The sequence below is a fragment of the Psammomys obesus genome, unplaced genomic scaffold, assembly GCF_907164565.1.
Source record: "Psammomys obesus unplaced genomic scaffold, mPsaObe1.curated_primary_1811, whole genome shotgun sequence".
NCBI classification, from domain to species: domain Eukaryota; kingdom Metazoa; phylum Chordata; class Mammalia; order Rodentia; family Muridae; genus Psammomys; species Psammomys obesus.
In genome coordinates this window covers 5284762-5309016 of record NW_026585691.1, presented here as the reverse complement: position 1 = coordinate 5309016, position 24255 = coordinate 5284762, and the positions used below count along the sequence as shown (strand labels likewise).

At 39.5% G+C, this 24255-nt stretch overlaps 1 protein-coding gene across 3 annotated transcripts in view; it reads right to left on the bottom strand.

Annotated features, from left to right (window-relative positions):
- The window catches only part of Vps13c (vacuolar protein sorting 13 homolog C), a 147060-nt gene that overhangs the window by 40307 nt on the left and 82498 nt on the right, over positions 1 to 24255 (bottom strand). For all 3 annotated transcript variants that reach the window (XM_055597904.1, XM_055597888.1, XM_055597896.1), the window contains 16 exons: positions 22481 to 22594; positions 21324 to 21427; positions 20778 to 20945; positions 18677 to 18981; positions 17503 to 17650; positions 14454 to 14604; positions 12474 to 12583; positions 10911 to 11080; positions 9162 to 9409; positions 7693 to 7922; positions 6260 to 6352; positions 3327 to 3692; positions 2887 to 2973; positions 1536 to 1685; positions 1094 to 1358; positions 551 to 711 (listed from right to left, as the gene is read on the bottom strand). In XM_055597904.1, the coding sequence (XP_055453879.1) occupies positions 551 to 711; positions 1094 to 1358; positions 1536 to 1685; positions 2887 to 2973; positions 3327 to 3692; positions 6260 to 6352; positions 7693 to 7922; positions 9162 to 9409; positions 10911 to 11080; positions 12474 to 12583; positions 14454 to 14604; positions 17503 to 17650; positions 18677 to 18981; positions 20778 to 20945; positions 21324 to 21427; positions 22481 to 22594 (2870 nt within the window). The remainder of the gene's footprint in view (positions 1 to 550; positions 712 to 1093; positions 1359 to 1535; positions 1686 to 2886; positions 2974 to 3326; positions 3693 to 6259; positions 6353 to 7692; positions 7923 to 9161; positions 9410 to 10910; positions 11081 to 12473; positions 12584 to 14453; positions 14605 to 17502; positions 17651 to 18676; positions 18982 to 20777; positions 20946 to 21323; positions 21428 to 22480; positions 22595 to 24255) is intronic.

Sequence of the window (24255 nt, the reverse complement as noted above, 5' to 3'; positions counted from 1 at the left end):
ACCGAATGAAGCCTGTAGCCAATGCGGCAAAGACTATGAGGGTTGGTACAACCATAAAGTAGAAAGGAGAATGTTCACATACATTAAAATGTTTTGTTTTGTTTTTTGTTTATTTGTTTGTTTGTTTGTTTTATGTGAGGGTAGGTCATTGCAAACACCTCCCACACACTGAAAAACACAGTCTCGAGCAATGACATTCTAAGAGAACTAGAGGCTATCCTACTTGATAATCAACCATAATTACAGTATCTCAGTTCAAAATCCCTACAGGAACAGAACAATGTCTAGATGTTTAAGTGTTCCAAATCTCTAAAGGAACTTAGTGAGTGCTTACGGTTTACGAGCAGTAAAACTGGACTCAAAAAACAAATAAATGAAACTGCTTTTCAAGTCATTTAGAATAAACCATGTTAAGAGAGCAGGATAGTGGCAGAGGCTGCTTCACTTTGTCATTTATTTCTTAATAATCGGAGGTGCTCGGCAAACTCAGCTAAACATTTGAACTCTGCCTGGCACACCCAGAGGGACACATGCTCCCTTACAGCATTACCTGCAGAGGCGAGCGGAGAGTGACCACCTTGTTCCCTTCTGTTGCGTCAATCTGCACCAACACGGAGTCAGAACGGCTGGCACTGGGATTCCGTACGTTATACAACCGCCGGCCAGGCCTGGCAACAGGGACACTGCCCACTTCTGTATAACCGTGTGGCACTAAAGCAGAGTGCAGGGAAGAGAATTACAAGTATTTACTGTTTAATAAATATAATGTCTCTATAATGGTATCATTATCATGAATATCTCAGACATCTCACTATGGCCACCTTTCTCCCTTAATTGAATGGTTGTTCTTTTTGAAACATGCCACTGATTATTTAGGGAATAGTAAGTAATAATCAGGCTTCATAAGACATTTATTAATTAAGGTCAATCTTATGTTTAGAAGAAACCATGTGGTGAATTATCAACTATTTATAGCAACCCCTAACAAATGTCTCCCAGGATATCTTCAGCAAAATAGTACTGGATGATTTATCAAAAATAAAGCTGGCACCATTCCCACAATTGCTCCGAAGATCCAAAAAGCGTGGCATACCAAAGGTCAGTGTAAAGAAGGTACTCTCCTGCCGGCTCAGAACCGTCAGCTTTCCTTGACGGGAGGGTTCCAGGCTGGCATATTCCAGCTCCAAATGCTGCCCGGCAGCCACGTCATAAACGTCGCTCTTCTCGGGGGAACCCATTACCCTGAGGTTGCGATTGGGCTGCACCTTCATGGGAATACCCAGGGCGTTTCTCACTGTAAAAGGAGCCCTGTCTTTCAGAGAGTAGTCAAAAGTAGAAGCCGCTCCCTCCGAGAAACCCTGCAAGGGAACACAGCACAGTGCAACCTCAGCAATGTATTTCTTACAAGCACTTTACCACAGCTGCATGCTTTCTGAAATTTATTTTGATGACAAAAAAAAAACAAAAACAAAAACCCATACACATTTCCTTTTTTAAATCCTACATGAGATGTTTCAAATTAGAATCACACATACTTTTGCTAAATTGTTGAAAACATTGAGACAACTTTTAGATATTGTGATATTCATTGTAGCTCCTGAAGAAATATGAATTGCCATTTGTGGCTCAGGAATAAAGTCATCTCCTGGTATCAAACTTTTATCCTGGATTGGGTTCTTCTTCACCTAGGAAGATAAAGAGCATACAGAATGTTAGTTACCAGCCAACTCCTAAAAGCTCAACATTGAGGGATTCAGCTGAACTGGCTCTTTTACACTATAGGTCCTTAAAGCTCTCATTTTCAACCATATCCCTGTGATTCAGCAAGAAATGGCAGCCGTCTCTCTGCACATAGGCCATGGAAAGGAAATGTTCAACATGCTGCCAAGGAAGTGTGAGGAGGCAGCTGCACCATGGGACTCCTTGCCAGGGCAAGCTAGCTCCTAGCACGCCTCCTAGCATGGGTCTGTGTTAGTCAGCAATCGAAGGAGACTCCAAAGGCTAGAAGAGTCCTCTGGAGACAAGAGGATTTTTCCTACTACTTTTTTGGTAAATAACATGGTAAGCTTTTGGGTTAAATTTACTGCAAATAACATTCACATTTTCATTCCAATAGCACTTCAAAACCTTTGTTACATATTCTTTTTCAGTCTCGTTACGCCAGAGAGAGGCAGACTATTGATACCATCTCTACTTTAGTCAGGAGGAACTGGGATCCAAGGTAAGTGAGTTATCATCTTTAAAAAAGAATTTGCTACGGAAGTTTCTATGTGTGACTACTCCATCAGTGACCACAGTGAGGCAAGTGACGATGGTCTGTTAACAGCACACATCTCACAGTTCTGTGTCCCCCGGGGGAGGGGAGAAAACATGCCTTGATAGCAAGAATTCTGAAATACTAAGAAATATCAACATCAGAAAATTCATCATAATACTAATTCTCAATTGGGGGGGCTCGCCCCTAAAAATCACTTATTAATTCAAAAGGTTCTATTAGTGAGTTTTATTTACCAATATGTACTATATTAGGAATGAAAAAAGAGAAAAAAATAATATTTAAAAATAAAAATTATGTGTTAACATTTTAATGGAAAACTATCTTTAAAATATAAATATCAAGAAAGTTTTTTGACAAGTATCTTGAATGCCTGAAGAAAGCAGATGAATCCTCAATTCTTTCAGCTGTATTCAGTCTCTCAAAAACCCAACTGTACATTCATGAGAAAATAGGAATTGTGATGTTTCCTTATCACTGTGAAAGGAGTTACGGCCTCACGTACTTACAGGGGATCCATGACCCTAGACCAAGTCTTGAAAATAACTGAACTGAAAAACTAGTCAGGACAACTCTCAGCATGACACCATGCAGAGCACTGGCTTTCTTACATTAAGCTTTAAGCTCCATGGTTTTTTCCCCTCCACTCTTTCAATCAGTGGCTCCCACACAGCATGGGTTTCATTATAATAGTGAACCTGAAAAGGTGAAGAATTTCAATTACTTGGTTGTTCAACATTAATCATATAATTATATAATCAGTATCTAATTATATATAAAAGCACATTAAGCTACTGCTTGATCTCAAAAGCCATTTGAAAACCCACCTAAAGAAACCCGCACAAAACACAGTATCGTTCCCCCTTCCTTTTGCTCTACTGTTATAAATTACATAGCAAGAGACTCCTTAGGAATAATTATCACATGTAATCCTACACCAGCACATTGAACACTAGCGTGTGCTATCTGTTCACAGGAGACTTGCTACAGCCGTGCATCTCCGGCCATGGTACCTCCCATCTGTGCTCTAGAGATGGTGATATGATCATACCTCCAGAGTCATGTCAGCAGCGGCAGCCATTAGAGAAGTCCAGTTTTTAATATTTCCAGAGAACTTGGACTCTGCCAACAACAAGGGCACAGTGCGATGACCAAGGCCACATTCTAAGGTGACTTGAACGGACTCCACAGCAACCACACAATTTTCCTCTATCGGCGGATGCTCAAAGTCTCTGAAATTTTCTGTTACTTCTGTTGCCATGTCAACACCAAGAAACCAAGAGTTATAATCAGTGATGGGTTTGACAGCCCAGAGATTGTCCATCTCCTTAGCTGTGTCTTTCGATTCATCTTCTTTGGTCTTTGGAGCCATAGCAGCCATGATTGTCATCACAGTATTAAGGATTATAGGCGAAATCTTTAAAAAGGAGAGCAGAAAAAATGTTTACACTAGATTCCTTCCCAAACGAGAATTAAAACACATGATTTAAAAGTTAAAAAATTAAGTAACTTACATTTAAGTACATTAAATTCTGGACAAAGGAAAATAAGAAAATAGGAATTCAACAAACTACATAAGGATTTCAGCTTAGTTGTCTGGAATCAAGTAGTTCATGTTATGTCATCAGTCAAAATCCCAAGGAGAAACTGATAATTCAGAATCAGATGATGTCACATGAACAAGCAACAACAAAATATACATATACAGCCAGCTTTTTCACTGTATTCCTAGTTAATGTCACTACTCAAGGTCAGAAGCAGGAGGCTGAGATGGAAACCACTTCATTGCACCCCAAGTTCTAGAATTTACACCTACTCTTCTCTGGAAAATGCCCTGGGTCACTCTCACTCCTTTATCTCTGCCTCAGTACTACACAAACAACACCTTTAATCCAGGCAGGGCCCTTAGCCCACCCACCAAAATGACAGCAGCACAACTGTTTTTAAAGCCAAACCTAGGCAACTCATTGCCTAGTTAAAATCCCCAGCAACCTCCCAGCTTTCTCGAACTAAACTCAAACTCTCCTTGGCTAGGTGCCAAAAGCTCTTTGTGAGCCACAACCTGTTCAGCTGGCTAGCCAGAGTTTAAAATGCATCAGGGTAAATAGATTCCTCTACTGTTTATTTCTCACAACCTCCACTTCCTGCTAGACATCACCAAACGGAGATTCCAGCACACACTGCTTGTTGACCTACCATCAACTGAGGCCTTGGTTTTCCCTTGTCTTATGACTATCACCTGCAGCTTAATGGATGCTCAGACTTCCACTCTGCCACACCATCTGTCCAGGCTCAGGGGCCCGCCTTCTAAGTTCTTAACTTCAACTTCTTCACACTGTGCCTCTGCACATACTGCCAGTTCTAAATAAATAACCTTTTTCTCCTCTTCACTAATCATCCATCTATCAAGTCTGGAAACTCAACTCAAGCTTTCAGACAGCTTTTCTTAGGTTTGCTCTAGCTTAGATTTAACGCTCTTTGCTTTTCTCCCAACAGCACCTTGTATGTGCTGCCTACATTGATTTCCTTCTTCTTCCCCCGTGTCATTAACTCTCTCCTATGCAAGAACCATAGATACCCAATGCCCACAAAGGACCTTAACACACAGTAAAGGTGAAAATATTTGTAGAGTGTGGTAGCAAACAGCTTTAATTCTAGTACTAGGGAGGCAGAGGCAGGGGGATCTCTATGAGTTAAGAGCCATCTAGGGCTACAAAGTAAGACCCTGACTCAAAAGTAAAATGTTAAAATGTTTATTGAATAAATATACATACAAACATGAAATATATTAACCCAAAAGTTAATCTAGTGTCTTAGAAAAAATACTATTAATTCAAAGAGGTTTTCCTCCATGTAGCATTCCATGTATTTGAACTGGTAAATTCAATAGTCAGCAAAACACAATTTAAGGCAATTTATTAAAATCCAGTATTTTTTAAATTCTGAAAAATGTACTTTCATTTACACAATACTGCAGATTAAATCAATTTAAGCCTCATTTCAATCATTGTCACTGACCTATGAAGCAAAGCTCCTATCATGGCAGGACCAGGGAGCCTGCTGAACAGCCAATGCAGCCAACCAACAGGCTACAGGTTAAATAAGAGACAGTGTTTCAAAAAAATAAAGAGAAAGAAATCAAAGGCCAACCTCTGCCTCACCATGCACACAACACTCACAGAGTAATACATAAATATGGAAAAACAGAATCTGAATGCTAGTAGAAAATACTGGAGGTTTTTTTCTTTCAGTACTTTACAAAAGGGTTTAAAACACAATAAACCCTAATCATTCATCTCAAGTATATACCTGCCACCTGCATATCTGTAAGCCAAACAGAATATTTAACCACACAGTTATTAGACTGAATCAAATTAAATAGCAAACGAAAGCCAAATAACTACAAACAATCTCAACTTCATCTCACTATTCTCATTCCTTTCCTTTCCCACCCAGCTCTGTTCTCCCCTCCTATATAACACCCCCACACACACACATACACGCAATAGAATAGAAAAAAAGAAACTCTCATCATGTGTACAGATAGAAGGTATTACTATAGGCAGGTGAGATAGCTCAGTGGATAAAGTCTTGTCGTGCAAGTCTGTCAACCCGAGTTCAATCCCTGGGAAACACAGCAGAAAGAAAGAACTGACTCCACAGAGTTATCCCTTCAACTCCACATGGTGCCACGGAATATGTACACACACATATGCACACATGCACACTCTCGTGTGCGCGGACACACAGCAGTAAAAACAAAAATATTCATGAAATTATTTCAGAAAGTGTTCTTTTCAAAGCAACACAAATAAACATGTGTATGAAAGAAAAAAAAAGTTTGAATCACAGAGCTATTCCAATTACCAAGAAAGTGCCCAGGAATAATGCAAGGGTTGTGAGACGCCAAGACACTGTTGCAAAGCACTGAAAATATACAATACTGCATAAACTTTAGCCAAAGAATGTGTATGAGGCACCAACCTTAATTACAAATTCTTTAACCATAATATTAATGTTTTGTTTTCCTGAAGACCACGTACACTTTTCCATAAATAAGGAGCAGGGCTGCAACACCTAGAAACAGAAAAATGAAGGTCACATTCTCCCAGTAACAGATCCATTATGTGCCGCACACTTACAGACCCAGACTAGCTTTACTACAGGCAGAGGCACATCCACTGAGGCTCTCGGCAAAGCTCACGACAGTGCTGGGTGCTTCAAGGACTTTAAGCAGTGCTAAGAAAGGTTACCACTCCAAAAAGAAGGACTGAGGATGCAGATTAACTATCCCAAAGCAGTTCCTGCTTGTTAAAACATCAGCTAAAACAGTGTTCTCAACCTTCCTAATAATGTTCCCTTTAATATTGTTCTTCATGGTGTAGTGAGCTCCAACCATACAATTATTTTCCTTGCTACTTCACAACTGTAATTTCGCTACTGTTCTGAATTGTGATGTAAATATCTGATATGCAGGATATCTGATATAAGACCCCCACAGGGTTGAGAACTATTACTCTAAAGGAAGACCTGCAGAAAATGTACCTTTGAGATAACTATAAACAGGAGCTAACACCAAGGGTATGGCTAGGATATGACCATTCATGGAGACTAACAGACTTGTGAACACCACAGATGGGTCCTTCTGAGAACAAACCTCATCATCAGTCTTAATGAGTACTGAACTATGAAGCCTGGAATCTTACATATATCATTAAAAATATGAAGTAACTTCACCTCATAATAGGTGACAGTGGTGTAACTTTGGCAGTGTTTAATTAGAACCTGTCTTCAATGGCGTGATGGCTATCCGTTCTCTATGGCATGTAAACAATGACTTATCAAAGAATAATTCATGATCAAGTACAGAAGCTTAGGCTTCACTCCCTGATGCACAGGACATAGCTCAAAAATTCCTCAAATTTAAATCGGTGCTGCACGTGAGTCAAGCAATATAAGATTTTCTTCCCATAAACTTACAGCTATGACACTAAAACTTAATTGGTATAACTAAGGTAATTAAAATTACAAATTTCAGTAATAATGCAAAGCACCACTTAAATTAACTTTTAAAAACAGAATACAACTGTCTCTTTTGGTCATATGACTCCAACTGAATTTTTTTATATCAAGTTTGGTTTTTTATTTACTCATTGGTTTTACTCCAAAGACCAAATAAAAAGCTGGGGAAAACAACCACACTGGGTCCTGATAAAATTCAAAATCTATCCAGAAGAAATGTAACAATACAAAGAGTTCTCCTGGAGGCAGCCCCACTTCTGTCACGAGGACCATGGCTAAGCTTCCTAACATCGCAGAAAGCTGAGTCTGCAGCGTCCAGCAGAGCTCTCCGCTGGCAGAGCCTAGGATTCCACCCTCTCACTAGCTTCACCGCCACTGTCCACAGTCTTTCTCACCGTAGTGATGCTCTTCCCTCTCCTTTCTCTCAGGAAGGGGCAGGCGAGCACTTTCAGGTCTCTCACAGAGGCTTCCATCATCTGCTCCAGTTTGGACGTTGAGAGGGAGAGGTTACACTGGAATGAGGCGGTCAGAGCAGGCGCGTCAGCCTTTGTCAGGTTGGCAACAAATACCACTTCTGGGTCTGTGATCATGGCCTTCAAAGTCATGTTTGGCCTCACAGAATCATCTGAAGAAACAGCAGGGAAGAAAAATTTTAATATATATCTTCATAATGGGTCATTTATCCATTGCTGATTCTGCACAAATAGAGAGAGAGAGAAAGAGACAGACAGACAGACAGGTAGGTAGGTAAGTAGATAAATAAATAAAACAGAAATCTGGCCAAAGATGGTCACTCCTACTTGGATCTTTTAGAAGTGACACGTGTGGAAGTTTCTTGGGAGGCAGTTCAGGAGAGTGCACAGACAAGCACACGATGTGTGGAGTAACGCTGCAGGGCTCAGAACAGAAAACAAGAGCGAGCTGCCAGGAAAAGCGCCTCTGGTGACGAAGACTAACCTCAGTCACCAGTTTACTTCAGTTTCACCCAAAAGACCACGCCCCGTGCCATATGGCCTACAGTACAAACTTACAGAAGTAAGCCCAGCAGTATCGGGTATGACCCCTATAAAAAATACCACAGCAAATGGCAAAATAATATTCCAGTCTTGCCAATACACGCTCAGCTTGCAACTTTGCCGTGTTTTACAGTAAAGGAAACAAAAACAAAATACTTGACCTTAAAATAATTTAAAGTTGAACGCAGAAAATCACCAATCTATTTCAAAAAGCTGAAATATAAAAACTAGCAACTTGGAGATGGCTTCACCGTTCCCATACTCCAGGCATTCACAGGCTTGCTCAGAGTCTGCGGAACCACAGGGTTTTCTGGGTCAGGCACGCCTTGTCCTTCCCTGTCTCCTCCTCCTCCTTCTAGCCTGTCTATTGCCCATATGCACTAGAATTCTTCCACGTACTTTGTTTGATTAGATGATTCTTGTTTATAAGGCAGGTAGTCTACCACTGACTGGCTGATTCCCTCTGTTTCTGGATGAAGAAAACTGAATGGAGCCAGAGCAGTTTCCACCCTACAGCAGAACACGTCTATCACACCTTGCTTAAAAACCTTTACTTCCTCACATTCTCCGCCTCTGTGTCCTCCTGTTTCTAATTATTGTTGAAATACAGACATCTTCGCGGGGCCGGAGAGATGGCTCAGAGGTTAAGACCACTGGCTGCTCTTCCAGAGGTCCTGAGTTCAATTCTCAGCAACCACATGGTGGCTCGCAGCCATCTATGATGAGATCTGATGCCCTGTTCTGGCCTGCAGGCATACATGCAGGCAAAATACTGCATAAATAATAAATATATCTTTAAAAAATTTACAAGCATCTTCATTTAGGACTGACAGGTAAGTTCTCCTAACCTTTCTCCATCTTGACTCTTCCCATCGCAGTCTGTCTTGATGGAATCTGTATTTCTTTTGCTTTGTTTTCTGGACTCTGAGGCATGGCTTTAATGAAGAAATCAGCCACGGTCATCAGAAACTCCACACTGGCACACACATACAGCTTGTCGAGAATGGCATCAATCTGGCTTCCATTTTTATCTTGTCTATAACTTATATCAATCATAGAACTGTTGCTGTCTTGGTCATCCTTTTTGTCAATCATCCTGAAGAAAAAACATGCCATTCATTATTTTACCCCTTTTTCTCTCCTACTAAGATAACAAAGGAATGAAAATGTTCCCCTGCATTTTAATCATCTTTCTTTCACCTTTCAGTTTCTAATCTGAATAGAAAATACAACAGTGTTAATTAGAACCTAATCACCCAATTAGTAACCAAAGCATGGCTGCCTAATCTCCAAAGAAAGATTCATGTGATTAGGCAATTATGGGATATTCTGTAATTATAATGCAATTCCAGAGAAACTGATGACTACTGAAAATGACCTTAGACAATTAGCAATGCATGATTGCAGTCCCTCACAATATAACACAACCTCTTTATTCTACTAAATAAAACCTCCCTGGAAGATTTTGTCTATATAATTTGATTACCCTATAGAATTTATTCACATAGCACTCAAAGCAACCCAAATCGACAAGTGTTTATTAGTATCTATAGTGATGGCTCCTATACAGCCTCACAAGTGCTGGTGATTTATCAATAATCAATCAAGTAATCAATCTATCTATCAATCAATCAAACACAATTGCCTAAAGCACTGTGAACAGCTTCCCTGGCCATGAAATTTGTAACCAGAAAACCTGGTTGAGGGGCTGGAGAGATGGCTCAGTGGTTAAGAGCACTGTCTGCTCTTCCGAAGGGCCTGGGTTCAATTCCCAGAACCCACATGGCAGTTCACAACCGTCTGGAATGCCGATTCTAACAGATCTGACACCTTCACACTAATGCACGTAAAATAAAATTAAATAAATTATTAAAAAAAAAAAAAAAGAAAACCTGGTTGCGAGATAGCAGCCTTCCTTATTTGCTCATTTCTCTGAAAAATACAGGTTTCAGCAGAATCCAAAAAATAGTCACTGCTGTACAAGTTTAAAGAGCAACATAGTCGTTCACACACAAAATAAGTACAAAATACGACACATTTCATAACTTGAGAAATAATACCTTTTAATAAAAAGTAATGAAAAATACCATTTAAGTTACATAGTTCCATATTTCATACCTGACTGATACAAGTTAATCTTTTAAAATTAGTTGATAACGTGATGATGCCACAGAATATATTCCTACTAAAAAATGAAGGAAATTCTGCAGAATTGTTTTGAAAGACAAAGTAAACAAGAAAAAAAAAAGGATGCACAAATTTAAGGATTCTATAACAATGGTAACAATGATTAATAATAATAATAATTCTGCCTACTGGCAATAATCTGGAAAAGTATGTTCCAAATCTATGTTAATTTAACCATTAAAACTCTTGTCTCCTTTAGTTCTCATTGTTAAGACAGCACTTTGTTTTATTAATAAATTCCCCTTTCATTTACAGTTTGAAGCGGAGTAATTAGAGAGTACCATTTTGCCTTCCTGCAACTCACTTCTGAAAATGTGAGCACAGGATAGGCTCTCTGAGGACCTCACACTTCACAGTGGCAGGCCAGCATCCACCTGAAACCCTGAGCAGCAAGCTCTGATCTCACAAACCTGGATGTTGCTCTCTCAATTCCTTCTCGGAGATCATCAAGAGTGCACATTTTAAGTTTAAGGCTGACATTCATAGACCCATCCTTGAACATCTTCCCTGTAGAAGCCATCAGGTGGAGTCTGAGCTCACCAAGACGGAAGCTGTCATTATGAAAGGAAAGTCTGGACTCCTGTAGTACATTTTTCAAGCAAAGGAATACATGATCTTTAAACATTACACAAGTTCATTTACACACATTCCTTAATTCAAAGCTTAAAAGCAAAAAAGTTTCTCAGAGCTGAACCACATATATGAAACTGAGTACTGTGAACACAGAGGAGTACATGAGTGCACTCACGCATCCGTGTGTACCCTGGGCATACTGGCCAACATGTTAGATGATCCAGAATGCTTTTAACTTATAAACACAGATGTAATGTACAAACTTGTGTACCTATCAACAGAAATGACCTGTTGCACAGCTGTAATACAGAGACATTTCCAATCAATCCCTGATACAGATGCTCTGGAGTGGGTGGTTTTTAGAAAAAGGCTTAGGTATTCCACGTTTCTAAGTAAAATGAGAAGCTCCAAGTGGCTGCATGAGACTCACTAAGTATACAAACTGTACACTGCCTAAACACAGGTGAAGGAAGACACGGCACACTGCAAGTGTGCCTAAAAAAAAGTCTCGAATAAAGCAAGTGAGGTATGACAGGGAAAGGGGGTTATTCACAAAAAGAAAAGTGACAGAGTCTAAATGAGTATGGTTACAAAAGGAAGCCAAAAATGGCTGTAGCATTTTAAAGCTAGGGAGGAAAAAGAATTGTCCTTAAGTGAAATGAAGAGTATACATACGTAACTTTCACTTTCATTAAAGGCATTTGCTAAGGCTTGCATGAACATCAAAGACTAGGAATTTGGGCAGTTCAGTGAGTAACTGATAGATATTATCACAAAGCTCAACTGTAAAAATGTTTGACTATTGTACAACTTCTGGAAACTATAAAGTGCAAATTAACATATGAAATGCACATGAACCCGGACATGAAATCTATAATACATATAGACTGTGGGTATTTATATGAAATGTTATAGTCATTGACATATGAAATTGCTAATTTATAAAATAAAAATATTTATTACAAGATACTATGCAATGCAAATGGTTTCTAAAGTACTTTTGATCTATTATATAAATGCTTAGCACTGACTGAGAGGTCATGGCATGGAAAGGCTTCAAAGACAGTACTCAATTATTCTTCCTAAATAGTGATGACTACCAGTGCATGAAATTAAACACATGGCCAGTCGGTCATATGTCAAATTCCTCTATTGGTGATGGATAAAATGCATTTGGGGACCGTGTTACTAAAAAGAGGGAAACCCTAAATACCTTTTTTTTAGCCTGGCAAGATTTAAACATAGGAGCCTATGGAACCTTGATCCTCTCTGAGATCAAATACTGATTTGTAGATGCATGGAACTGTATTAATAGTTACAACAAAAAATGCCAACATTCAAAAGCTGAATACTCTCAAGATCGAAGGGTTTACCTCTGACAACAAAAATGTCCTATTTACCTGGCAGTTATCATTGTTGTACAGGATGATGGAGAGAGAGTCAAAGTGGAAGTCAAACTGAAGAGTGATAATCTGGTCCATGGGGGACTTCGGGTCTGTCAAATCTTGTTCTGATGAGTAAGAAAATCACAGAGCTCTTAGGTAGATAAGCTATCTTAAACATTTTAATGAAGGAATGATAAAGTGTTACTGTAAATTTGTATCAGACCTTCCACCATATTTAAATAACTCACCAGGCAAGTAATAAAAATGGCAATGATTGATCATTACATATTTAGTAAAGGGAAAAATGGCAGAGGTAGATTACAGGAAAAAAGATCTTATAAATAATATCAGGAAAACTTTTGCAAAGTCCCTTCAAAGCAAGGTTAGTTCCTGCAGTTTGTAATCACCACAGCATGTTTTTACTAACTGGCTCGGTCATCCTCAGACATTATGAAACTGAACATACAGTGAAGCCAAACACTGCCTACACTAGGCAGCTGGCAAAGGCCTTTTGTGGACCAAGGACACTTTCCACAGTCTCTAATGCATCTTAGGAGAGATGGCTCGCTCCCTAGAAGAACTGAGTGCATTGCTATGGGGAAGCCATTGGAATACTGACACTCCAGAAGCAATTTCATTTTCCTTCCCATCTTTAGACACATAGAACACATCCTGTCTCAGTGTTCTGATAAAGCAATTCTGTGATCCTTTTGGAAACTCAGGGTCATTCTTTAGGAAAGTCACCAAAACTTACTAGAAAAGCAAGGCTTTGCCAGGCTGGGGGAAAAAAAAAAAAAAAAAACCTGGAGTTTTTGCTCCATGTTTTCAGAAAAGAATTTCTGTCCCAACACTTATTCTATTTTCAGTTTGCATATGAACACATAAAATTTCCCATGTGTCATATTAATCATAAAACAAGAACTAGAAACACAAATTTGATCATAGCTAAACGCACCAAGACCATTAATCAACAAAGTTCATTTGTTTGCACATCGTCCTGTCTAATTTCCACAACAGCCTACTTATCTAGCACTTGTCTACATTCAATGCAACAGTGGGAGCATCTGTCTAAATCAGAAACCTCTTTCACAGATCCCAAAACATGCCGGGCCTAACTACAGAAGCAATGTTGGCCCCATAATAAGAATTCCTAATGGCAGCTTCACCACTTAACTTGATGCTGAGTGTTATAAAAGCACATGGTGCAGTCTGGGGGTGTTCATGGGAGCAAAAGGTCCTTTACCTTGCTTTAGTTGTGGAACTATCACCTACTGACTGTCTCTTAAAAATATCTGTTATTGACATCAATGACTTTAAAATGCAAAGCTGGGCAAGGCGGGCACACCTGTAACTCCAGCACCCAAGGACTGAATCAGCAGAGCCATCACAGGTATGAGGCCAGCTTGGTCTACACAATGAGCGTGTTCCTCAAAAAACAATTAGAAAAGGAAAAAAAACTGAAATGATATTCCATGTACAATTAAAATGGTCAAATATAAAAGGCCATCCATGGTATTCTTAAATCATTTGATTTTAAGAATCTAGAAATTTCCTGACACATTTCATAGTATCACTCTCCACTAAACCAGATATAAAGCTATTACTGTAAGATAGCACTTTCCTTCCTCATGATTTAGTCAACATGTCAAGATCCTTTCCTCTTGAATCCGTCTGGCATCTTACTGCATTACCTGCCTGCTTTAAGCTTTCTCTCAAGGTGGACCACCCCGGTGCCAGGTGAATTCAACAATTTTAATTCCACAAGCCAAGGGCAAAGAAGCACTGTGCAGGCAAGAACTGACCCTCCCCTTGTCACAGACAACGCATACATCCTCCACTGGGAGCTTCGGTAGGCCGCCCAGCTCCATCAGACCTTTCAGAGTAAACACTAAGAACAGTGGATCCTTTCTCAGCACGTTGTGCTGGAGTGCTAACAGAACACCGTATGATGCTGATCATTTTTCAATACCAACACACAAATGAATCAGCCTTTACCTTTAAAATGGTCAGGCCCACTCCGAGTATCTCTCTTCACTCTTGCAGCCTCCTGGGCAGACTGGGTAGAACTTGGCTGTGAAGAAACTTCCCCAAGGTTTTCCAGCAAAATATTCATTAAAACTGTCAAGTCATCTTGACTGAGAGCAACCTGAAAACCACCAATAATGTGTTTATGTAATGTAAGAAAAAAATAGAATATTATGCCTTTATAGCTTCATGAATGAATGATTCATCTGTTTTACAGAGAACAGCATCAACAGCACGGGTAGAGACACATGCCTTCAGCGCAGGCAGATCCTTTGGATGTCAATGCCCTTCCTGACTGACCTGGGACTATACCTCCCTCTCCTAGACCTCACTCAAGCCTCCACTCTGCCCTCTCTCATTTCATCCAGCACCAGCTCCTTTGTATCAGTTTGCTTCCCTCCAAGCTCAGTTTGATGCCTGTGTTCAGTTTCTGGTGTCTACCAGAACTGAGATATTCTCTTGTTCTATAGCTCTGTTCTTAGTACAGACACAGCTGGAGACACACAAAACAGCTGTTCAGCTTAACAAAAAACAGCACCTCTTATAATAACAGGCAACCTAATGACCTAGTACTTTCTAAAGCCATCGTGCACCAGGAAAGCAGCCTCTCCTGTTTTAGCTTTAAAAGGGCATGTGAGATTAAAAAGAAAGAACACCCCTCTCTCCCTCTTCCCCCCATCCCCTTCCCCTAGTCCACTGAAAGGGAGAGTTCTCCACCATTGCCATCTGCCCATAGTTTAAGTCTAATCAGGATTGCCTGGATCCTCTTCCTCTGTGGCCCGGGAAGGCCACATCACCAGGGGCGAGTGATCAAAGAGTTCACAAGAGAGGCAGCCCCTGCTCCCCTCACTCAGAGATCCACATGGAGACTGAGCTGTCAGTCGGCCACAGAGGGCCTAGGTCCTCTCCATGCATGATCCCCAGCTGGTGCCTCAGTCTCTGCAGGACCCCTGGGCTCAGATCCTTTAGCTTTATTGGTCTCCTTATGGGGCTCCTGTCCCCTCCATGTCCCTCTAACCCTACCCCCTCTTCTTCCAAAAGAGTCCCTGTACTCCGCCCAAAGTTTGGCCTTGAGTCTCAGCATCTGCTTGGATCCCCTGTTGGGTGGATCCTTTCAGAGCATCCTCTATAGGAGGTCCCCATCCTGTTTCCTCTCTCCCACCGCTTCTGGTGTCTATCCTGTTTGCCATTCTGAATGAGATTTAAGTATATTCCCTAGGGTCCTCCTTAGTTAATATTTAGCTTCTTTAGGTCTATAGATGGCTATCCTCTACTGGGGGAAGTGGGGAGTTTAGAGAGGGAGCATCAATCAGGATATATAATAAATAAATTGTGGAAAAATGAAAACAGGCTAAATGTTCATCAGCAAGGAAAAGTTTGAATAAATGATAATGTAACATGGAAAACAAGAAAAAAGAAACCACTCACCACAGTTTCCTGCAACACAAACCACTCACAGTGTTTCCTGCAGCAGGCTCATGTGCTGCATCCTAACAGAAAACTACAGCAGAATTAGAAAGCCCGGAAGTCTTACTTGTTACAGACTCTTGAGGAAAGATTTGCAAGAAATCCTTGACATTACGTGCACAACTGAAAATCAGTTAGTGTCTGGCTTCCTGGCTGTAAGATCACTCAAAGGAGGTGTTAAAAACTCCGAATGGTGATATTTTCACAATGTGAACCAAGTTTTCTTTCCTACATTTCTGCCATTAAGTGAAACAAATGTCCTGGGGTAAGCCAGAGGTAGCTTGAGAAAAATAACAATTGTCACTTCAACGGGTAGGAAGAGGAAAACGCTGCTGCTTAGACACTGGAGCATTGAAAGACCCCTGACAGGAGTGACAGTGTTTTCTGCTGAAGGCCCTTTAGAAATATTAGTTTGGAAACTGCTGTATGGAAAACTAAAAAGCATTGTAACTACTATGGACTCCATTTCATTGCCTGAAAGACAGAGAAAATATCTGTCTCTTAAGGCAGCCATATATTATTTCTGTATCATTGCCTTCACTTTATGACTGAAGGTCAAAGTTAAGCCAACATATTGAAGTATTAGGGGTTAAGGGTGGAAGAAAATTTCTATCAAACTTTTAATAAAAGTATCACTTGAACATCATAAAAAAAAAGGAACAAAAAGCTCTTGAGACAGATCTGTAGCAGCTCTATGCCTTTAAGCTGTGAGTGAGCCAAGTTTCTCAGCGTCTGTAATGTGAATCTTTTTTATCTTTAGGAGATGAATAATAGCATGTTCCTAGTGGAGAGCTAAACAACATGAAGCAGCCAGACTGAAGGAAAGTGCCACAGGCTATTAAGATCCATTAACTCAGGCTTTGCTCTGATGCTTCTCACCCTTCTCCTTATGTAACCTTCCTTCCCCACAGCACACACAGTGGTCCTCAAAGATAATATAAGCACTCGGACAGAAGCTGCTTTAAGCATTTGAATGTAAATTCACACAAAACACACACATGGACCTGTTAAAGCTGGCCTTTGACAATGACCCCCGGGTTTGTAAGAACTGTCAAAGTGATCTACTAGAAACACATTTCTGGGGTCATCTACTGATACCCTTCCTAGTTTACCCCTTGATAGACTCTCTGCCACTGAAAACACTGCTGCTTCCCAAATAAATACACATGCCTGCTCAAATAACGATTTCTAAATTTAAAAAAGGGTCCCTACACATTGCAATACTAGTCAAGCTGTTGTATCTCATACATGCAAATCATGCATCAATAAAACATCCCTAAACTAGAAAGAATATTTTTGTTTTGAATGTAGTATCTGAGTCTCACTTTTAATTCTTTAACAATTTTATTTTTAATCAAATTTTCCAAGTTAAGAAAAATATTTTCAGTAGATGCCCATAGCCAGATCCTGGCTTAACCAAATGTCTAAGTAAAGTAAAAACAAAGGGCAGTGTGGGACAAGGACAACCTCGCTGCTGGTTTTCAGACATGGCAGGAACTGCAGGGTCAGCAAGGCAAGCCTACCCAGCACTTTCCCCAATTTACACACGCACCTGCATAGGCTTGAGTTTGCCTTTTATCTCCATGCCTGGAATCTGTGTGTACCATGCTGCCGACAAATTCCGCTGTATGGACAAAAGCATGTTCACCGGTTTTAAAATTTCAATGTCAGGCTGAGGCGAGTCAGCCTCTAAAAGAGTCCTGAAAGAATAACAAAGATTTCTTATAAGTATCTATATATTTTTTAATTTATATCTGAACATGAGGCTGCCATGTTGTATGCTTTTACAACACCTTCCTAAATACTTTAAAGCATATTTTTTCATACATCAACCCATCAAAATAAATCAGATTTATATGCACAACTATGTGAAACAGTAAACTCCAATAAACTTTGAATCAGGTCTGACGAATGTGTCTGTTATCACCAAGACTGTTAGATAGAGCACTGGGAAAATATTGTGGCCATGCCTTGCCAAACCTGAGTCATTAAGAAATCCTTAGCCCTTAATGTGGCATTGTTATTCTCTAAACTCAAGGAGAAAACCATAACAAGTCTACAATCATGAAACATGTAACAACAGCCACTTCTACTTTGTCTGCTAATAACCATTTACACAACCAAGTGAGTATTGCTGATCAATAGAGTCATGGCTTTCACATTGTGATTCAAGGACTCTGGGATGCTTCACTGAAAACTCCTACTTATAAGAACGTTTAGGAGTAAAATCTTAAATTGCACTACAATTCAGGAAGGTCTCTGCCACACACACACACACAAAAAAAAAAATAGCTACCTGGAACTAAGAAAAACAAAACCAAATGTCACTAAGTACACTGGAGTTCTTCTTGCTATCTTGAGATAGGGTCTCACTACGTTGCCTAAATTCATCTCAATTTGGGAGCTCGTGCTTCCCTCCCCACCTCAGCATCCTGAATAGGTGTGAATGGAGGCATGTGTCCCCCCCCCCCTATTAGGAAATCTTAGTTTTATAATCATTTTTTAAAGAATGGAAAAGATAACCATACTATAAAGTTATTAAGACAAAACATAGACCCTACAAAGCACAATACCGTTAAGCACTGGCCGGGAGCCAGTAGTCAAAGTTTCCTGATTAGAATAAACACAGAATGAGAGTTGAGAATCATCACAGTAAGTACTGCAGGTGAAAAAAAAACTATGAAAATTCATAGAAAGCAACAAATAGCTAGATGATACGAACATACCTGGACAGCTTCAGCTGAGTGAGCTGGACGCTCATAGTGTCAGCCACTGGGGGAAGAGAATGCTGTTCCACAGACACCAAACTGAACTTGTTCTCAACTCTGATTAAGCCCAGATCCGCTATCACGGCATTAGGTGACATAGAAGACTGGGGGACGGTAATGACAGGTGCTTTCAAATCGATGTCCATCAGAAGCCGGAAACTCTTCTGAGCCAGATCCTTCACGCTGGACGCAGCTCTTTCCGCAGCCTGGACGGTGGCTGTGCTCAAGGCTTCTTTGGCAGTTTGGAAATTATTGAGGAAGCTCTGTTAGGAGAGAATGACAGGTAGACACAGTCCCCCAAGCGAATAAAATGAAAGCTCAAAGAAAAGGGCACATGGGAGAAATGATGCTTACGACTTAAACGCCCATTTTCCTCATAATAACCAGGCATCTTAAATTGGAACTTAAATGAAAATGATGTTGGCCAGCACTCTATCCCAAAGCAGGCTCCACTCTGTACTTTCAGGATGCACAAATAGAGTTTGTTCCCAGCAACTAATGCCTTAGCAGCTTATTCATGAAGATTGTGTAATATACCAGAGATATGCAAATATGGTTGTCTATCAACTTTTAATCATTAACGGGAATCAAAAGTTATTTTTGGTAAGATACACTTGACCTCTATTTCAATGGAAAATAAAGTATTTTCCAAATGAAGAATCTAAAAACAATACTCTTAGCATACATCCATTAATCATACAAAAGTAACTTCATCTCTTCCACTAGTCCAATATACACACATTCTAGAGACATAAATATGATGGTTTAGGTATAAATGGATGACCAGTAAGCTCTTAAACTGGCAGGTTTAAACTCTTCTGCCCAAGACATTTGCAAGGACTCAGTAAAAATAAGAATTTCATGGCATGGATGATGGCAATTATAATCAAAACTCTAAGTTTCAATATTTCTTCAAATGAATGATGACCTTTGGGCATTCTACCAAACTACAAATGTTGAAAAGCTCTAAATTACAAAATTAAATCATAAAAACAATAAAATTCATGAAAGTAATAGCTGAGTGTGGTGGTGCACACTGTTAGTCCCAGCATTTGGGAAGAAGAGGCAAGAGGATCAAGAGTTCAAGGTCAGCCTGGGCTACACAGTGAACCTGAGACAGGTCTGGGCTATATGCGATCCTGTGTATTAAAAACCAAATACTACTAAAAACAAACAATATGTGCATGTATGTGTAATAATAGATACATAAATGAAAATAAAATATCAAAAATATAACTATGAAAATAATAGAGAATGGTAGTGCTTATGTTCAAAACAATGATTAGACTTTCCATTTTGGGGCCAGCAAACATGACTCAAATGGTAAAGGTGCTTACTGCCCAAGCCTGGCAACCTGAGTTTGATTCCTGGAACCCACAGAAAGTAGAAGGAGAAAACCGACTCCACAACATCGTCCTCTGACATGCAAACAGTATGCTGTGGCATGCACGCCCAATACTCATGTCATACACACATGTACACACGCAATAATTTTAAGAATTAACTTGCATTTGGTTTACTATCATTTGAAAGATTTCACTAGAACATTCTGTTCAGAGTTCAGGTGTTATTATACAGCCCTTCGCTATGGTCTCAATCTTAAATGCTCAACGAGAAACCAGTACAGAAGCCTGGGCTACCAGACTGTGACATACTGATGGCACCATGACCTTTAGAAAGTAGGACCTGATGGAGGGAAGTGCAGTCACTGGGAGCGTACTCTTCACGAGGGCATTGGGGTCTGGGCCCCGTATCTCCTCTCTGTTCCCAGCATCCATGAGGTCAACAGCCCGTCCCAGCACACATCCTCCACCAGAATGGTCTTCCTTATCACAAGCACCAAAACAAGACAGCTGAGCGATGGAGGAAAACCTGTTAACCCTGGAGTCCAGATGCGCCCTCTTCTTGTTTTAAGCTACTTATCTCAGGCATCTTGTCACAGTGACAGAAGGCTAACAAACATACCCAATCACTGAAGAGTTTAACTGTCAGGGTGCGGGTACACAGTCACAATACTTAGGCCGCAGTAAGAAATAAACACAAACAGGAATAAACTCACCAAAAGAGCCATGAAGAATTTGTGAACATAGACGATCTGAATACAACCCACTTTGAGGCTAAGCTTGCCATCCACTTTAGACATATCACCGTAATTCTGTCCTTCTGTGGCTTCTGGGTACAGACTCATCTGGAACCGAAAGACTTCATCTCCCAAAATAGAGACAGCCTAACATTACAAGACAAACGGTTATTACATCAGAGCTACAGAACCCTGGTCACGGGACCCTCGGCACACTTCCCGATGGCAGGAGCCTGACAGGTGAAAAGCCAACACATAAACTCAACCTTCAACACCAGCCATTTTCCTTTTCTATAAATGTCACTTTATTAATAAAATACCTACCCATCGCTAAACTTTCAGAAATAACTTTTCCAATCACTATATAGCAAGCTTTACAACCTGAAAATGACCTCCCATCTTCATCTCCAGCCCTAATATACCCTAAACATATCAGATAAATAATAAATGTACACTGAACAAATAAGTAATGGCATCTAATCCCCAAACGACATGCTTCAACACAAAAACTGGTTTTGTAATTACCTTTTTGTGAATGGACAGTGAATCAACATTCATAACTATTATATTTTCAAGTCTGGCAAACATGTCAGTCTGCTTTGGCTTCATAGAAATAGAGGCATCCATTCCTACAGGAGACACACCATTTACAGATATGTACTAACACACTACTAACATACGAGATAAGTAAAAATTACTAAGACATATTAACACAATCTCCTCCCAAGTATGTGCTATCTAAAAAAGGCTGGACCACTTTTAAGTCGGCATACTCCTCACACTATAACAGCTGACGAAACTGTAAAGTAAGACCAGCAAGTTTTAAATAAATTAAGAACATTTACCCCGAAAATATGTTATGCATTGGTGCAACCAGAGCTACTCACTTGGGAAGACACTATTTTCCAATGAACTGCACAAACGTGTTATTAAAACTGAAATAACCGAGCATCACTTATGACTAAGAGTTATTTTATAATAATTTATATCTACAATATAATCTAAATTTTAAAATCTGCCATGCTCCTTGTAACAGAGACATTAAGGATCTGAAAAGCCTCTTCCTCACAGAATACTGCCTACAGCTAAGATCTGGCAGCATTTGCTGAGTGCTGCTGACTTTTCAATCTTCTACTGTGTGCAACATCCTTTGTACTTGTCCATGCACATATAAATGTAGAAATGTCACCCTCACAACATCCCTTACAGGTGAAGTAAGTTTCAGAAAGTTAAAATAATTTACTCAAATGAGCCAGTGGTTAACTTCAAGGTCTGAGCTATAGCAAACTTCCCAGAACTTTGTGCAATGTGCCGTATAACCCGTGACCGAAACCTCTAATCACGCTGATGACAAAAGTTTAAACTATTTTTTACAAACTTATCTTACTAAACTATGTATGGTCAAAATGCAAGTGAAAACAAGGATAATCACTTTTATTTTTATACTGTGAGCATTACCATGATAGTCACCTGAGTTTAAAGTTGTCTTATTCTGAAAATAAAACCAAAATAAAAACCTTAAGCCTCAGATGTATTCTGAAATTTTTAAAAAGGATAAGGAATATCTCACAACAAGTTTACCTCTATCATTTCAAAGCACATTTGTTCAAAGCTTGCATACATTTTCAATACAAATAAACCCACCCATCTTTCCAAAATACTACATAAAAATAACCTCTTACCATGTATTTTAATATCTGCTATGTTACTCTTCTGATCACAAACAAAGATGTTAAAGGCATTTAACTCAGCTGTGACCTTCAAATCAAACACATCACCTTCAGAAGTGCTGGGCACTGAAAAGCAGTGGAAATCAGTGGTCAGTGATATGCAGAGATGATAAAACAGTATCAGCTCACTAATAAAAAGATTATGCAATGCACAAAAGGAACCATTAAGCCAACACAAATATAGATTTTGCCACTCAGATAAAACCTAGCAAGTTGTCTTTCAGTTATGAATAAAAGCAGCCAAAGCACCTTGCTGGTGCTACCCACTAGATAAATGTGCCTTCTAGAGAAAAAAAAAAAAAACTCTAAATTAGACTCTAGTGTTCGGTTACTACAAAATCTTTAACTAGTCACAACATATAGTGGCTCAAAGAATAATTCATGAAAACTGAAGTAGTAATGAACAGTCAAAGGGAATTCATGTTATTTACTATGTCCTTTACATGGTCTTTAACTGAAGAACCAACCCAGTTTCTCTAGATTATATGTTATGGGTACATAAGTAATTCTATGATAGAGTCACTAAGAAAGAAAATAATATGCTAAAGTTTAAGAATAATCACACAAAAAAAAATGTGAATATAAGAATACAGTCAAGCTTAGTGTGTTAGCAAATCCTACATTAAAGAGGCTAAAGTGGAACAGACTGCCTGAGTTTGAGGCTAGCCTGAACTATACAGTGAGTTCAGGCTTAGCCTGTGCTATATAGCAAGATGTTATTTCAAAAACCAAAGGGGGGGGGGGGGAGACAACTGAATAGGTTCAATTTTTTTGTGTAGGTCCAAACTCATTTATTTAGAATACAATTTCCTATGACTGTCTTATATGTAGGAAACTGAACTTTCCTATAAACAAAAGGCATGAGGGCTCTCAATTTTTAGTCCTAATATGATAGGCTGTTTGCTTTCTCAATATCTGATGCAGGATAAACAAGCCGTCAAGTCAAACTGAAAACCAGAAAACAGTTCAGCTGGGTTGACGTTGCTGAACCACTGGCCTTGTGTTCACTCAGATGAGCTATGAATGTGTATGCAGGTTTTACAAAGAGATGTTTCTAAGAATACTCTCTCTCAAAGAGAATAACTTTTTAAGCACAGTATAATAAAGAAGTCAGGAGTGGTGGCCACATTTAGAAAGCTCTTCCATTCCAAAAGTGTGAGGCCAGCCTGGGCTGCACAACAAGACACTGTCAAAACAACAAAGAAGTTGAAATTTTGATTCTAACAACATTAATTCTATGGTTTTAAAAGTTCAGATCCTTGTGTCAGAATGAATAATACTAAAAAATTTATACTTAGGATGTCAGTAATAGAGATATAATTCAAGCTGCTAATTATCAGAAATTTATTCTATCATTTAAAAATGAACACTTGAATTAAAAATCAGGCGCATGTTCTTTATTAATTCAGTATTTTATACCCAACATTTCTGAATGCTAGTCATGCACCTGGTGAACACAGACCAAGTTCTAGGTATGACTGAAAGAGGCATGAGGTCAGAGAGCAGGGTGGTTCCCAAAAAAAGCTCACAACTGCTGAGCACAGCGTCACTGTCTGAAATGGGCATGATAGTCTCCATCTTTTAACCCTTACCTCCTCACATTTACTAGACAGAAGACTGTCTAGAAAGACGTGTCAATGCAAAGAATCTATAAATTCTACATAAGAGCCAAAAAGTGAAATCCACTGAAATGCATGATTACTATTAATATTTATTTCAAATTCTTC